The following is an 18255-nucleotide window of genomic DNA, read 5'->3' on the forward strand; positions in this document are numbered from 1 at the left end:
CTGGGATTAGCTTCCCTACATTGTGTCAGTCACATGTCAACGGAGAATAATGCAAACACCGAATGACACACGACTCGTGTGACACGAGTCATTCAAGAATGGTGTACGTAAAAACCACGGGGAGAACCACTCTATCATTTTGGAATGATAATTAGCAATTAGTTAGTCAGTCACAAGTCCAACATCGAGTTATACAAACCAGGGTAAATCGCTTTCATTACAAAAGAGACGATTAGATATTTGACAGTCACAAGAAAACGTAGTAATAAAGCTCAAGGAAAATAAACGATTATTAATTTTCTGTTCATAAGAAAACGTAGAATAAAAGCCTGGACAAATCGCTGTCACTCAAAAGTAACGATAAAAAATTTTCCATTCACGCGTAAACGTAGAATGATACAAATTAAATTAAATCACTTTCATTAAAAGAAAGACGATTATATACTTGTATCTCGTATAGCCGCTCTCGACAGTCGCACAAAGACGTAGAAAATTCAAATGAAATGGATGATTAGTAATTTGCCAATCACACGGAAACGTAGAATGATGAAAAACAGCGGAAAACTCTATTATTGTAGATAGATTTGCCAGTAAACGAATGGTAAGAAATCAAAGGAAATGTATGAATACTAATTTGCCATTCAAATAGAAATATTCTGCATTTGCATGAAACTCAAGGGGAATAGCTTTTACTTTCGATATTTGATAGTCACATGTAAACATAGAATCATAAAATTCAAAGAAAATGAATGCTTAATAATTTGCCATTCACAATCAAACGTAAAATGGTGAAACTCTGGGGAAATCGCTATTATTGTAGATATCTGCTAGTCACCCGATAACGTGGAAATTAATAAATAATTTTGCCAGTCACACATAAACGTTGAATGACGTTTGGAAATGGATCATAAGTAATTTGCCATTCACAATCAAACGTAGAACGATAAAACTCATTTCCGAAACTGCACTTAAATATAAATATATTACAGCTCCCGCTCCATTTCGTTTGATTGATTATATTTCCTCCCCATTTCCTTTGTTTCCCCTCGCTCTTTGACCTCATGGAGACCCCTTCAGTTCGTATTAGCAGTCATCAAAGTTTTCGCTGACTTTTCTAAGCCCTTAACGTGGCTTACAGCCCTTGCAGCTTATACGAGTATTGCCATTGGGAGACCTCGAAGCCATTCAACTTTTATGGGCATTACTTTGATTGCAAGCGACCGACAAACACTTAACCTACAGTTTTATGGCCACTGCCACCGCCACCGCCACCGCCATGAAGTGGACTCTCGTTTGCATAGTTTGACATGCAGTCTGCCTTTTTTTTTTGGGGCCAATTTGATTGGCTTGGCGCTCATAAATAACATGCAACACTTCCAGATCACACATCACACGGTATCCGACTTCTGGACTTCCTCTTTCTGTGCTTGCTTCCATATTCCTGTTCCTGCCGCCTGCCGCCTGCCGCTTGCAACTAACCTTCAACATCGGTGCAACAAAGTTCCGGGAGTCGTGTCATAAATTATACGACAAATGCGTTTGTCTCGGAGAACACCCATTCATGCAGCTCCTGCAGCCGTGCCAGAGCTCCCTGCCATTTGCAATCATTGCCAACGTTGCACTGTCGTGTTGCATACTTTTTTGAGGGGGGGCAGCCGGCAGGGTCATATAGACTATGCAGCTAATATTATTTTATTGCTTGCGACTTAAGAAGCCGCAAAATTTATGCGACAACAACATGGAAGCAATGTTTTCCACCTCCCACCCCACACCCGAGAGAGGGGGAGGGGGGGCTGTGCCTGGTATATCCATAATAATAAAAGGCAACCAGCAGGTTGCCGTTTGCCATTTCTTGCAGCATTGTTCTTCCTGCTACTGCTGCAACTTCCACCCTTTCCCGGTGCCCCATAGCCGTGGCGAATGCAAACAAATTTGCATGCCGTCAGTTACTATTTTACTGCCAGCTGGGAGAAAGTCTGACGGCGGCAGGCAGCGCCGGAGAAAGATAGTTGCTGGCTGCAGAAGTGTGCTGGAAGTAGTAAATCTTTTGGGTGTTTGTTTGAGGAGAAAGAAGTGGGATTTTTCCACCTGCCACTGCGGTTATTTCGCTGCAAGCGCCCACGCAGCAGCAGCAGGAGGGGGTGGGGGGGGGGCCTGGAACTTCTTGCGAGCGTTGCCACATGGTGTGAAATATGCAGAAGGTACAGCAGTTTCAGGAGAGAAGAAATCAACGAAGAGGTAGATACCCTTTTCGGTGGATTGTTTCTATGGAAAGTGCAACATTTCAGCGCATTTTCAGGCAGATATCCTCCCAGTCGAAGGCTAAACCCTGCCACAGATGCTGCTAATCAGCAGAAAGAGTATTCGTAGCCCTCTAAAGGATCTACCAGGCATTGCCCCAAGATCTTAGTGCCCCATTTTGGCAGCGTATATCCCTAAGAAGCGGCAGGCCCTACCATGTGTGTGTGCAGGGCGAAGTTGGCAGGTGGAAGAAACAAAAGCGGCGCCGGTTACGAGTGCCACATAAACGTCTGCTGCTCCTTCAGTTCTTGCCTCCACTCGGCGTCTCATTTCGTTGCACTTCGCACACGTTGCACACACGTGACTTGTTTATGTAGTTGAACTTTTGGGCTACACACACACTCACACACACACACACACACACAGAGCCTTCATAACCCATCCACGACTGCCTGGCTGCCTGGCTGCCTGCCGCCTTTGCTTCATTTTCTGTTTCGTTAACTGCAGATGGAAAGAGAGGCAAAGAGAGAGGGGTAAGGAAGGAGGCAGGTGCTGCTGAACCTGAGTTGACTGAAGATTTTGCCAGGCTTTCTTTTTATTGATATTTAAACATTTTTTATTCTGCCCGCATAAATTTTGATGCTCATTTGTAGGGCGGCTTCTCTGCTCTTTTGGCTGGTGGCAGAGGGAAAACTTTCACGAGGGGGGAAACAGGGATTGTAAGAGAGCGACGAAGGGGGGAACATTGCTTGTTAGAGGGAGGGGGCACACAGTGATTGTGATTGAGGGGAAAGCAGTGATTGTGACTGGCATTGTGATAAGGTCATATCTGGATATCTTTTGATGTATTTTTCTATTGAATTGCATGAAAAAGAAAGAGTAGATAAATATTCTTTTAGTTTCATTTAAATTTATATAAAATTTGTATAGAAAATTTGTGGATATCTTGGCCTTTACATGTACCTGCATTTTTGAAATAAATCCCATCGTAAAAGACTTCCTTTTCAGTGGAAGAAAACCCAAAAAAAGTCGGTCCCACGAAAGCAAAAACAATTGATATTGTTTCAAGTCCTTGGTGGGTTGTTCTCTGGCTCAAAAGCCAAGCTCTGATTGCCGCCAAAATCTAGGGATCTTCTGAGAGTCAGAGCCACCGCTTGGGGTTGATTCCCAAGCACCAATAGCCCCCGAACAAGTAACGTGCAAAACTCCTTTTCGCATCACAGTCGCATGTAGTCACAGTTTTTCATTCACCTTTGCTCGGGGCCGGGTGCAGGTGAAAGTTTTCCACTCATTATATACTTACAAAAACTTGTCTCCATTTCGACAGCAGCTGCAGCTGCAGCTGTTATGCAGCGCCTCCTCCTTCCGCCTCTTAAAGTTTTCCCAGAGGATGGAAAATTCGAGCTAAACTTAAAGTCAACAAATCAGGAAATGGAGAAGGAGCCCCACACACACACACACACCCAACAAAACGGCCAGCTAATTTGGCATTTAAACGTCAAATGTCAATCAAATGGCAAAAAAAAAAGAGAGGAGGAGGCAAATCCTAGGGGAAATGGAAATAAAAAACCCGAATAAAAATAGTACAAGAAAAGAGACGAGAAGAAAGGAACAACGGGCAAGCAGAAAAACATAATTGGCCGCAAAAACCAGCAGAAAAAAATAAAGAAATGGAGCAACAGGAGATGCAGGAGCAAAGGGCAGGGGGAGGGGGGGCAAAACAGGGGCAAAACCAAAGAAAATTTGCTTAATGCCAGCGAATGGAAATAAAACCAAAAGAAAAACGCCAATGCAATGGGATAGTTTAACAAAAAGAAAGGAAATAAAGAAAAAGTAAGCGGAAAAACTGGGAGGGAAAACTGCAAAACCGAAGCGGAATTGAAATAGCGCGAGGGGCCATCTAGTGGGAGGGGAGGGGGCGGGGAGGGTAGGGGGGGCTCGTAAGTAAAGTTGTAAGCAGAATGCACGGTGGCATGTTGGCAACCGAAAAATCTGCATGCTGCATGCTGCATACGCAACAAAACACAGAATACGCGAATGCTACAGCGAAATCGCATTTACAGCAGACGTGCGAAGGGGAAGGGGCTGGGAAGCCGGGGAAATCTCTGAGAAAAATCACACGCCACGCGCCCGATGCGTTGAAAGGCAAGCGACAGATAAAGTCGGTAAACGAAGGGTTTTTTAGAAGTAGTGTTTGCATAGGGTATTCAGGGTGCCACAAGGGGTATGATGGGTGGGCCTTAAACTTAATCAATGAAAGCCGAGCTTCGACAAAGATTTCTTCATCAATTCTTGGCTCCAAGAGGTCATAAGTGCCTGAGGAACCATTGGCATTCCACCTATTCCATAAAAATCAAAGAAAAGGAGAAGAATACCTCAAGGAATCACCCTGGCTCGTCTTCTCTTGGACAGCTAAGTCGGTCCCTCAAATCCAACAATGTGTAAGAGTGAAATATAAACACTTTTTGGGTGTTTTACTACTCCGAACACGGCTATATTTCCCTGATGCGCCATTTGGAATGATCCAGCATCGATCTGCATACTTTTTAAGTGGCCGTATCTTCTGCAGTTCCCTAGTGTTGCCGTACATTCAGGGATTCATTCATGGATGATAGGAGTTATCCCACCACAAAGGTTAGGCACAGTTTTTGCCACAACAAATTGCATGCCTTTGGCATATTTTCTCCCAGAGTGGGTCCGAGCACTGGCTTGCAATCGGCGAAGTGTTCTTTTCAGATACTACCTAAATTCTAAGGTATCTGCTAGTCCAAAGATCATGCTCAAACATTCCTTCCTATTTTTACTTACAGCAAATAAAAATAAATAGCGATGATGCTGCCCCTCTCTGACACTCCCCTCCCCAAAAAGAGAGAAGCTGCAGCGTTACCCTCGCCTGTCGTTAAGTTGAAAAGCGAACAAAAGTTCAAGTTTTCAGATACTTCTTTTCGTTTATTTTTTTTCTTTTTTGATTTTTTATACTCCACCAGCTATCGCCCCTGAGCAGACACACACACACACACACACACACCCAAACCATGCTTCATCATCATCAATTTTTTTTTTGTGTTTGGAAGAGCTGCAGCTTTTTGGCTTCCTTTGCTGCATCTGTGTCTGTGTGTCCCAGGCGCCAGGCACATGCATAAAACATGCATACCATGGCCTGCCATAAAGAAAAAAGAGAAACTGCAGATAATGTTGCAAGGACCGAGGACCGAGGACCAAGGAGGCGGCAGATACCAGATAGCAGATAGCCGGGCATCGGCCGCGTCAAAATTCAATTGAGGCTGCCAAGCCCCTGCCGTGACAGGGGGGGGGGGGGGACAGAGAGACGGTGGCAGAAATGCAAATTAGAATCCAAAAGGAGAAGCCAACGAATAACAAAAGATACAAATGCAGATATAGCCCTGGCACAGATACAGTTTGAGAGGCTCTGTGGTGTGGTGTGGCGGTGGTGGCTGGTGGCAGGTGGCAGGTGGCATTGTTAATTGTATGCAGTTTTCCGAGGCCCTCTCGCTCCCTCGCTCTGTGTCTGACAGCTGGGCCTCATCCCCAGACAGACAGCCAGCAAAAAGGGTGTCCCGGGGAGGCGAGGAAATTCCCAAGATTCATTTTTCAAAAGGTAATTTTTTTGGTGTGAAATTTTTGGTTGGAGATACAGCCAGATGTGAAGTCCACAAACATTAATCGGATTGTTGTTTCCATTGGAATGAGTTTTGCAAATTGTACGACTTAAGGTGTCCCAATGGCAGGGTGTCCTTTCCTCTGAAGTATTGGAATACAGCCTTTGAAATGTGGAGGAGGTTTTTTGGTCTCCTAGAACCTTGGAATTGCTGGGCTTGAGGCAATGAACATACAGTTTGGTGGGGATTCCTTTTTTTGATTCGCTTTTGGGCTATCCTTTGGGCTATCCTTTGCTGAGTCGGTCCCCAGAATCCAACAACAATGCACGCAGTCTTTGGTGAGGCGCTGAAAGTGCCTACTTTTCGGTGAACAGCAAAATACATGGTACAAAAGTCGAGAGGATCATTGTATAGTCCTTGCCATAAGATCTTCAGACATTGTAAAATTAGCAGCACTCTTACGCGGAAGAGCAGACGCTTCTGCCTTCCAATCAGATGCTTCAAAGGCTTCAAAATCCTGTCTCTGGTTATGAGATCGCCTGCCTAAGATTTCATCCATCATCCATTACATCCAACAGGAGTCGCTTCAGCCACTTCCTTTTGCCTCCCAATCAGATGCTTCAATGGCTTCAAAATCCTATCTCTGGTTGAAAGATCGCTTCCCCAAGACTCCAGCCATAATTTACTGGCTTCTAAATCTCCTTTCTTAAGTTTCAATCAACCGCTTGGCAATGGATTAACGTAATAATTTATCGATTTCGATATCCACTTAACAATGACCGTCCTCCCACCACCCCCCCTCCCCCCATTAAGAACTCAATTTAGTTGAATGGCCTTGCCAGGGCATTCGAAATTCGTTGATTGTCTGTCCGGGCTCTCACATTTCGGCAGAACTCACGTAATTTGCTTGTTTATCTGTGAGTTTTGTGTGCGTCATGTGTCTGATTTAATTATTTGCTGGCGCACACAGGCACACACACAGACACACACGACAGTTACAGATACAAGATACTCCCCCCCCCCCCAGAGGTCCCCCTGGCACGGCTAACAAATATTTGCAAGGGATCACTTTCCATTTTTCGAATGAAAGGAAACGAAAGGAAGCCCGTGAATATTCCACAACTTTTTTTCGGGTGTGTGTGTGTGGAAACGATGGAAAAGCTAGAAAATTGCGATGCCAAAAGTCTGTACATTTTTGCATTGTAATTTTAAACTCAATTAAATTGTTGGAACCGAACTCCCATGCCAGAGAAAGAGAGAATATGAAACAACATGGCATTTTTGTGGCAGAGAGAGAGAGAGTTTTTGAGGAAAATTGTTTTGGGGCTAAGCCGAAAAATTAAAAGGAAATTGAATACAAACAAAAGGCAGCAGCAGCAGCCACACATCTGATTGGATGGGGATCAGTACCCAAGGGGGGTCAGGGGGGCAGAAGGGGGGGGGGGGGGGGGGTGACACCCTGAAGCATAATAATAATTAACAATTGTATAACCAGTCCAAAAGAATTGCCTCGTTTCAAGCCAATTTGTCTTGAAGCCGGATATGTGTGTGTGTGTAAGAGCCAAAATTTATGGGCGGCAGCATACGAGGAAAATGCCCCGGAAATTCAAAGAAAACAAGCAAATATTTTCCAGCCGTAAATTGCAAAATAAATGAGAATGACACTAACCTTTGGTACGTTCAATATTCGATGAAGCCACCGACTCAGCGTCTAGACTTCCGTCGAGACTGCGACACTCGGTCTGAATGGACGCGCAGTGGGGGGGGGAGTACTGGGGGCACTGAGGGACTGTAATCTGTTCGAACGGAAGTCAACGCACTTACAGATACTTAAGAGCATCCGGCATCCATAAAGTGGAATGTCCAGCCTGAATGTTAATAAACATTAATTGCACAACAGTGTTTCCATGAAAATCTGTGCATTTAATAACCAGACAATTGCCAGATTTGTATGCCCTTTCCACAGTCCGAAAATAAATCCAAATTGCAGGAATTTCAAATGCAGGAATTTTCCAAGTGAATTAAGCCATCAGGAATGTTACAGTTAGTTAAATGTCTTTTTGTGGCTTATTTTCGTATGAAAAATCAATAATTAATTGCACATATTTTGTGATTATTTCTAAGCCGTTTTTAAGGCTGATGATCCCCGATGATGGATACCCCACCGAACCCCTGATTATGATTGATATATATGTATCTCTGGCACAAACTTTGAGTATCATTTATAATCTTCTGCTGACTTTTGGTGCGGCTCCAAGAGCATTTAAACTTCGATCCTTCAGACCTTCAGAAATGAAAGAAAACTGGGGGGGAAAACAGGAGTAAAAATCCTTCAATTTTTATTTTCTTTCGTTTTTTTTTCGTTTCACAGTTGAGCGAATTTTCTTTTAATTAATTTTAAATGAATGTCGTCCGTTTTGGCGCGCTGCAAACTTTTGCCTTCTTCCACGGAGTTCCGAAGGGGAGGGAGGCGGGTTCCGGAGGATTGGACAGGGGTCGAAAGAGGTGGACAGTCGGTCGGTGCCGCGTTGACTTTTAGCTTAATTAGCTTTCAGGCGAGCAGCATTTTTTTTTTTTTTTTTGAGTACAGTCAGGTTAGACTTCTGCCCCGACCCCTGGATGTCCTGATGCTGCTGCTGCTGTTGCTGAAAGGGCAGCTTCCTTCTTTGGCAATTAAATATTGCATTCTGTGGCAAGCAGCAGCAGTTGCAGGAACAATACTTGCCTTGAATGACGTCAGTTTGGGGGGGGGAAGGGGAGACAGGCAGACAGAACAGAGATGGAGCCACAGACAGAGACAGCGATGGAGACAAACAGATGATGATGTCCTGTTTTTGTATACTGTATGTTGTTCTTTTGTGCGTTTGCCTTTTGCGCTTTTATGCAACATTGTTGTTGCTGTTGCTGTTGCTGTTGCCATTGTTGGCACATGTTGTTGCTGGCGTCACAGCATGTGGCAAGGCTTTTGTTGCACTCGCAATCGCCGTTGCCATCGCCGTCGCCGTCGCTGCTGGCAAAAATGTTTTCTTGTTTTCCACATTTTTCTATACCCGTTACCCCACACGGGGAACAAGGGTATATTGTGTTCGTGTCAATGTTAGCAACAGGAAACGGCTTTACGCACACACTATTTGGACATTTGAAAAGAGTATGCCATATCCGCCTCACTCCTGCCATCTGTTTCTATGTTTATCTACTGATGATTAGCCGGATATGGTGTTCGACAGCTAGAAAACTTAACAGCTCGAAGAGTTTTGGGCACTAATGGGAGCCAAGTGTGGTATTATGGTACACCCAGAGCAAAAAAAGCCATGAGATTCGAATATTTACTATTGTAAGTTTTATAGAGAAAGTTTTTTCTGTAAAATTGTACCATTAATGTAGTGGTGCTTCAGTTTTTCATGCCATCAGACTCAGGTTTTAATTGTAGCGCAAGACAATGGTCTTTAACCATGGCACCAATCAGCACTTTCGGATGAGCGGAATATTCAATATTTGGCTCGTACTCAAATGTGAGACGAAGAAACGATGCGGGACTCATGTTTTAATTATAGCGCATGGCAATGCGGACATTCTTTGACCACCAATCAGCACTTTCGGATGAGCGGACGTGAGGCGAAGAAACGAAGCAGGCGTCGTCTGCCATTTTCTCTCTCGTAACATCGCGCTTTGTATCCTTTGCCTCTTGCCACATCATCACACGCGCATTTTCGTTATCTTGTTGGATTCGTTCTTTCCGCTCTACTATTTCGTATGTTTCTTGCTTTATTGGTATTTTTCTGTGACCATTAAATGCTACAATAATTACAGACTGTCGAAGTAGTGTTCTATTTTGTTGTTTTTCTAAATCCAGAGGATACCCCTCCGTCGTAACACTAAATTTTTCAACTTGTTTTTGTTTATTTTTTGTTCCGTTTTGCTGTTTGTGATGTTGTTGGTGCCTTCCGCTGTTTTTGTTATGTTTGTCGTCGCTCGTTTGTTTCTGTTTTGTATTGCAACCGCCGCCGCCCCCCCCCCTTCTAGGAGATGCCTGCAATCCCCGCAGCTGGTATTTAACATTCATTTGAAATTGTCATGGCCCGCTGTTGTTCGGACGGGGGACGACTCTTTCCTGCTCGACGATTATGTTGATTGCAGCACAGTTCCTGTGGCTCCATCCCCCGTCCTTTATGGCTCACGACGACTCCTTATTGTTGGACTAACTGAATGATGAAATGCACTCCACCCCCCCCAACTCCTTCCCCTGGAGGGGTGGGCGGGGGTTTATCAACTCATTTAGCTTTTGTGCATTGACATTTGGTCCCCATCGCCAGGGCATAACGTTCATTATATCCTGTTGATCTGTTCTAAGCGGAAGTTCTCATTTCTAAAGATAAAAGTGTGGTGGATGGACTGTCTGATGGTCTCCCTGTCAATTGCAGGCTTATGTCGAGTACAAAGGGGGGGGGAGAGAGAGGATTTTTCATTGCAGCAATAAATTGCTAAAGTTTTTGGCAGCTTTTCGAGAACATCCCCATGCCCTTCGCCCTTCGTCCCTCTCCCTTCGCCCACTACCTCTTTTAGTATTCAGTTTGCTCGGTTTTTGGTATCTCACTCTCTCTGTGCGCAAAAAATTTGCATTTTGGGCATAGACTAGTAATTTGATTTTGGACAAAACGCCAAAAACTTCATCAGAGAGAAGGTATGGGGGCATGGAGGTGCTCCAAGAGGTGGCAAATTGTTTAAAATACACAATAAAATCAAAATATAATACAGCAAAACTAAATATCAATATACATATAGCGTATATCAAAAGTGATGGCCGTCTGGCGGCAGACGGGACAATTCAACCGTCCTCTCCCAAGGTAGTTCCGAATGCACGAGTCGCCAAAGAAATGGCCGCACTTCAGCGAAATCATGCGATGGGGCCCAGACATGTCCCAGCCCTCGTAACAGATGATGCAATTGGGAATGAGTACGCCCTCGGACTGGTCGGTACGGGGTGCCAGCTGCATTTCATGCAGTCTGTTTTCTAGTTGCGCCACGTTTAATGTCTGCTCTTGCAGCTGCAGCTTCAGATCCTCATTTTCTGCGGCAAGATCCCGGTTCTTGATGCGTTCCTGGTCCAGGGCTGTCATCAGTTCGGCTTGACGGGTTCTGTCGAATGGATTTATGCGTCTGATAGAACGGACAATGGCTCGGCTTCGAAGATTGAGGTCCCGTGGTGGGTCCGGTCCTCCATTTGAATTTGTGCGATTCATTTTAAAATTTTTTGTATAATTTTTGTAGTGAAAATATATACGCACAAATATCAGAAATATCTGAAACATGACGAAAGGAATTTGTGATTTGCCTGGCCACAAAAACCAACGTGTACTAAGGTAAAGATTCCTGGAAATACCTTAAAACTAAAACACAAATTGAATAATTTTTGGTGGAAATTATTGCTTGGAACTTTCCTTCATTATTCCCCATAAATAAGCCATAGAAAATCCCTCTCCTTTTCTGTTTCACTGCTAATTGCTGCCCCTCTCCCCACCCGACCCTGACCCTGCTGCAGAGGCCTGACATCCCCCCAGTCCATGTTGAATATTTGTCTCACTATTTCCGAAAAATCTTGTTTTATTTATGGCATCCACTCCACAGTCTGTCCTCTCCTCTTTTCAGGCAGGACTCTTGTCGCACCAACAATTTATATTGCATACTTTCAGCGTTTCGAACGATGCATTTTTGGCTCGCTTTCGGATATCTGCGTCTGCGCCTCCTCCCTGCCAAATCGAGTTGCGTCGAATGTTGCTTCATTTATATTTCAATTTTGATTCGTTTCTTGTCAATCAGTTAGACAAGCAAAGCCCCCGCCCCGCCCCCAGCCGTCCCCCCCTCGCTTTTGGCAGCTAAAAATGTTTCGCTGTCTGTGGCTTTTCGGCGAAAAGTAAATTTTTCCGTACGTTAATTGAAAATTTATTGAGACAAATTGTGTTTTATTTACGCATTATTGACGTTTTCCGCCTCCGTCCCCGCCCCCCGGCCTGCTGCTTTATTTTGGATGAATTATTGGTTTATCTCGCGAAATGGAGATGGTGATGGATACTCTGGCCCATCAGGCTTTTAATTGAGCTAACGGTCGGTTACACGATGCCATATCCAGCGATGGCGAATGAATGCTTTTGCTGGTGTGACTGTGAAAAAAGCACTCTGCGTTCTTTGTTTTTCATAAATTGCCTGATAAACATGCCAAAGTCATTACCGCAAAAATACAGTTCGTCAAAAAGCGAGGTGTTCTCCCCCTCTGTGTGCGTGTGTGTGTGTGTGCCTTTAATTAATGCAAACAGATTTAACTGATTTTTTTACAGCCACTATATACTTCATTATGTACATACGTGTGCTCAATCATCCCTGTAACTCGTTACACAAGTGAAATACTTGATGGAAATTGATATGAATCAATTGTAACACACGAATTGCTCTCCTCAGCCCTCCCCCTCCACCCCTCTCCAGCGACAATGAACAAACAAAAATGATGAACACTCCGCGTTCGCGACGTGTGTTTGAGCAAATAAAAATTAAATAAAGGCAGGGCGGGGGTAGAAAGGCGAAAAATCTGTGAATAAAACAAAAAAAATATAAATATACATATGTGTCCATTCTGCAGGGATTATGTCACTTTCGTTTCCGCTTTCGCCGCCCCCTTCTATTCCCATGGCAACCCCCACCGGAGTGCGTCTGCCAACTGGAGTTTGGGTATTAATTTATATGATATGTAAATTAATATGGAATATAAAATTTGTGCAATTAGCCGCTCGAATTGATTGACAAGAATTGTCCGCGTCCACATCCACATCCACATCCACATCCACGTCCACGTCCTCTTTTTTTTGTTGTTTTGCTCCTGTGGCTAGCGGCAAAAATGATCAACAAATTATATTTGAAAATTTGATTTATTTATTGCGTTTATATTTGGCTTGTTATTTTTCCTTTGTTTTGGATTATAATTAAGAGCATACTAAAATGCAAATATAAATATTTTTTAAGCGATTTGGAATATATTTCTATGCCGGAAATTGGGGTTTTAGCTCGTACAAACCGAGTTATATTTTTTGCTATATTTATTTAATAATTTGAGGGGAATATCAAAGAAATAATTAGAAATACTGGAGGAAATATTGTACACGCGCGTCATGCAGCATACACCCTCGGCTTTTGTTGCATTTCAGCCTAGGATGGAATATAGAATTTTGATAATTTAATGAAAATTACAAAAAAATTTAATTTTTACAATTTTTCAATCTATATATATTTTGTAAATGCTCCTAAAATATTTCTTTAATTTTATTTATTTATAGTTATTTCTATTCCATAAATTGCATTAATTAATTAAAAATATCTCCCAGTAAAGTTTGGCCTTCAACGTTTCAGCAATCCCCTTTTCAAATCTCTGTAATCTTTCCCTGCCGCCGAAAATCCTGTAGATTAATCCACAGACAAGCATTTAGCAGGCGGGCAGATCCCTGGGGGTAACCCCCAGTTATGTAATCAATCAATTCCCACCGCTCTCTGTGCTGATATTTTCATTTGAAATTTCAGCTGCTCAGTCAGTCGTTGAGGCTGTTTCCACTCGAACGATTTCCACAATCAATTTGTGTTACACAGTAAGTATATCAGCATTTATATCTCTCACTCTCAGTCTCTCTCTCAGTCTCTCTCTGCCCCTTCCACCACTCACGCAAATTATTTAATTATTTATGCAAATAAATAACTTTATTTTGCACTTAATTTCATATATATTTTTTTTTTTTTACGCCCCACACACCACACATTTGTGCAACGTGCCAAATTGAAGGCAAAAAGATTTTTACGCCAACAAAAGGTGTCAAATGGACTTAATTCATATTATTTTCTCTTCATTTTACGTTCGTGGATTTTTAGTTTTTTTTTTTTATACCATTAATAGTCTCGTTTTTTTGCCTTTTGTGACATTTATTATTTATTAGGTGCATTTAAATATTTTATGCACACATTCTGTTAGTTTTTCCATAATTTATAAATTGGCCAATTGTGCGTGAAGAGGCTTAACAAGCCTTCTCTTCCTCCGTCAGCCCTGCCCAGCCCTGCCACTCGGCCATTCGATGGGCATTGAGTGGTCGTGTCAATTCCGATAGGGACCGTGTATAGACCCTGTGAATGTGACAATCGATTGTCAGAGCATAACCATGGAGCATAGACGACCCTTCGCTCTCGTTGGGGCAATGCCCCACTGTGCACTGTGCACTGTGCGTTGAGGGGCATAATGAAGTTGATGCGACATTGTTCTCCGGCTCCCCCATTGTGTGCCGCTGCTGCTGCTGCTGCTGCCGCTGGTGCTGCTGCTCTCCATCGTGGCTTGTCAATAAAGTGTCAATAATTTATAAAACAAACAAAAGTTGTCCCGGCATAATGCCGTAAACAAGTGTTGGGAAACGGTTGCGGGGGTGGAGCAGTGCGGAACAAGGACTGGAAAGTACTTGTGGATCCATCTCAAAAGGGAACAACAACAACAAAATTTATAGGAAAAAAAAATCATTGCTAGTCAAAGTGCTTGATACTCTTTCAGCGGAAAACGAGAGGCAAATTTGTCCAGTACTGGATGCTGTTGGTGGTTCAAAGCAAGCCGAAAAGTAGGCAACAGAAAATCCTCACCAACAAAATCTCAACAACAGCAAAGAAGGGCCGCCTGAGGCTTGCTATCAATCCCTTTTTATAGGTTAACAAACTTCTCTTCAAAATCATTATACCCTTTTGAAAGTACATGCAAAAGGGATACTTTTCTAATGCAAATATTTGCCTACTGCTCGCGACTCTCTCGCTGGCAGTTCGATGTTTATTTAAAATTTATTAAAAAACAGCAGCACATACTTTATGGAGACCCATAGATGGTGCTGGGAGATGAGATGGCAGGGAATTGCAATTTATGTTGACATACTTAAAGCTCATCAATGATATTTTGTTGGCACTGTCGGTGTCTGTCTGTCTGTCGGTCTGCCCGTCTGTCTGTTTGCCTGTCCTTTGTCTGTCGTTGTTTCAGTTTCATTTGTTTGCCACCGAAGTATGTGTCGTGTAAACATTGGCAATTTAAATAATTAATCCATAAATATTGTATACATACTGTCGTATATTTTAAAACGATTGGAATTGATTATGACAATGATGGTCTGCTCTGTTCTGTTGTTGACTTAAAAGTGTTTTGCGTAAAGTGATTGCCGAGTAAAATAAATTCCGATGATGATAATATTTGAATAATTCAATTGTAATTACGATATTTGTGCAAATTAAAGGATGGATCCTAGGTAAACCGCTGAGTTATTTCTATACAGAAGATGAGTTTGAGGTGTTGGTAAATTATTGAACAAGTAAGTGTTGTACATTTCTGTCGGTGGAAAGCCTTTGAGGTTGGGGTTGGGGAATTCGAGCTGAAAATTAATTTAAATTTGTCTGGTGATTGTGGATTTATAGATGGGATTGATATATGGGATAAAACGCATTTAATCGCCAATGCCGAAAAGTAGGCAACATAAAAATCTTCAACAACAGAATGTCAACAATAAGAAAAATTTAAATATCTTTGGAAACCCTGCTAAAAGAAACTAAAACAATAACTATCGTTAATTTCCCAATTAAAATCCCTTTTCCAGTGCTGATTAAAAGCTTATGGAATAGTTTTTCGCCCAGCATCGCAAAGTTGTACGATAATTCCCTCGCCCCCAAAGGCACAACTTAATCTCAAATATTCAATAACAAACCGCAAAAATCGCGCACTAATACCCTTAATCCTGGGACCCCCCAACCCAGGGCCAGGCCCTATGCCCCACAGGAACCATCCATGCCACAAAGTGATGAGCAAAGTGTTGTAAAGTGCAGCCAGGCGCAAGACTCATGCGACTGATTAAAAACGCGCCGTACCGCCTTCTAAAACTGTCAAAGGGCCTTTGGCAACGGATTTTATGATGAGAAAAACTTTTGAAGCGAAAGTGCGAACGATGTTGTCAGCGGCGGCAGGCGGCAAGCGGCAGGAAGGAAGGGTTTGAGAAATTAAAAGAGGAGGTGTGGGGGGGGGGAGCCCAAGGTGAAAGTGCATGCGGCAACCCCTTTGGCAAGCAGTGCATTTTGTCCTTTGTAATTAAAGTTTTGCGCGCGCGGGGATTATGAAATGTCGAAGAAGCCACAGAGACAGAAGCAGCAGCGGCAGCGGCAGCTGCATCCGAAGGTGCAATGGCAGCTCCAGACAATGGGAGGACCCAAAGACACCCACAACAACGACAACGACAACGACAACGTTGCTGAAAGTGCCACTCGAGCCGGGAACAATAGGAAGAGGAACAGTGTTGAGAAATGAGAACTGAAGAGTGTGCGAATGGGACCCGCCAAGAAGTGCGAATGAGAAGACGTTACAGCCAGCCGGCCCGTTGCCCGCCAAGTGTCTCATTTTAGTTATGGCAGAAGGAGCCTTCGTCTGGTCTGGTCTGGTCTGGTCCCGCAGGCTGTTCTCGGAGCGCACGCTTCAGCGATTCGAAACAAAAGTGCCGCCCCTTTGGAGAAGTTGCCACAGATTTAGCTGCAACTTACAGCACAACAAAAAGACACAGAGAGACAATTGCACGGGAAGGGGCGCCACGGGGCACAGAGACAAACTGTTGCCTCTCCCTCATTCTGGGAAATTGAAAAGCGAGCAAAAAGTCCTAAGAAAACTGCGAGTAAGCGGCAGCAATTTGCACAGAAAAGAAATTATGCACAGAGCACCAGAGAAAGAGCGAGGGACATCTGCTCTGCTGTCCTTGGAGAGAGATGGCCACTCAGCGATACCCTGGAAACGGAAGGAAGGAAAGGTGGGGAATGGGTTTGGGGAAACAAAACAAATTAAGAAGGTCAAGGCGTATCCATTAACTGATTTTCTAGAGAACAAATTGCTTGGCTTTAAAGCGTTTCCCCCTGCATTGGATTGCATTTAAGTTTTTTTCTATAATGTCAACTCTCAAAAATCTCTTACCCCAACAGCAAATTCACCCCAAACCACCCCAGAGCTATCTTTGAAGGAAAAACAATAAGAAACAATAAGGACAAAAGACGCCAAAAGCGCAGTGGCAACACCTGGCCAAAAAGGGGCATTCCCTTAACCCTCGGGCCACCCCAAACAAACGAGAGAGAGAGAGAGCTGGAGGGGGGGTTGTGGAGGTGCGAATTTGTAATAAAAAATGCACTGCGCCACGCGGCAGCAAACCCCGAGGCAACTCTGTGGCAAAAGCTAAGGTTAAGGCGGTCCTCCCCTTCGGTGTGTGTTTTTTTTTGGGGAGCCACACTTCAATGGAGTTTCTTTGGGGAGCTAAATCTAATTTGGGTTTCGGTGGCTGCCCTGCCGCCCTTTTGTGGCATTAGCTTGCCGGGCACGTGTTTAAGAAATTATCTAGAGCAGCAGGGAAGCAGCAGAAGCAGGAGCACCCCAACCGAAAAAAAGGGCTACGCTACGGGGAAAAAAAAATTCAATTGCTGGAAGTTTTCTTTGGAAACTCGCTCTCTCGCTTATATTTCCTTCCTTTTGGCAGGGCAGGACGGGCAGGCAGACCTGCATTTATGAAAAATTCATAAAGGATAATGAGCGACAAGCGCGTGTCAACGCAGGACCATGAAGCAGCAGCAGGAGCAGCAGCAGGAGGATCAGGACCAGCGAAAGAGCCAGGGCCAAAACGTTTTGCCAAACCAACGAGCAGGCAAACGGCGTGAAACAAGGACATGCAAGAAGGGATACGATGGACGCTGGACATGACAGCATTAGCTGCAGCAGCAGCAACAGCAGCAGCTCCTGTTGCACCTGCTGCTGCTCCTGTCCTGCTGCTGGGGCTAATTAAAATCCCGACAAGTTATGCACTGATGGGTTGCCATGACAGATAAGCAGCTGCCACGGCGGGGCATAATGGAGTCAAAGGTGTTAGATAAGTACGAGTGGCAAAGGGTTGCAGGTTGCAGGTTGCAGGTTGCAGCCAGGGATTTTGGGTAGGGGTTTCGGCTGCCGCTGCACCTGACAAGTGGAGCACACAAAGCAAAGCAAAGCAACGCTAAGCAAAGACAAGCGACCCGCATTCCAGTCATTTTGATACCCGGTACTCTCTGGCTGTGCGAAGGGGATATTGGGTGTCGCGGAGGTGTGGGTAATAGGGAGCGGAAAGGGGCGTGGGAGAGCATTAAGTTAATGAGTGGGTGCCTGTCTGTTTCTTTACGATTTCTATGTTTTCTACTCATCAAAAGTTTATATTAAATCTTTTCACTTATTTTTCTGCCTTTGTAAATCAAGAAAAAACTTGCGGAGTCCATAATTATTAAGAAACATAATGGAGTCGGAGATAAAAGGCATATATCTATTATATAAATAAATAAATAATATATATAT

The 18255-nt window shown here is 43.7% G+C and overlaps 2 protein-coding genes across 4 annotated transcripts in view; both read right to left on the minus strand.

Moving 5' to 3' along the window:
* The window catches only part of LOC108162660, a 129312-nt gene that overhangs the window by 97329 nt on the left and 13728 nt on the right, over window positions 1-18255 (minus strand). The window lies entirely within an intron of this gene.
* Window positions 10546-11211, minus strand: LOC108162662 (E3 ubiquitin-protein ligase RFWD3-like). The gene has a single exon (XM_017297502.2). The coding sequence runs from the start codon at window positions 11168-11170 to the stop codon at window positions 10622-10624; it is 549 nt and encodes a 182-aa protein (XP_017152991.1). The 5' UTR covers window positions 11171-11211; the 3' UTR covers window positions 10546-10621.

The sequence above is a fragment of the Drosophila miranda genome, chromosome 4 (genome assembly GCF_003369915.1).
Source record: "Drosophila miranda strain MSH22 chromosome 4, D.miranda_PacBio2.1, whole genome shotgun sequence".
Taxonomy (NCBI): domain Eukaryota; kingdom Metazoa; phylum Arthropoda; class Insecta; order Diptera; family Drosophilidae; genus Drosophila; species Drosophila miranda.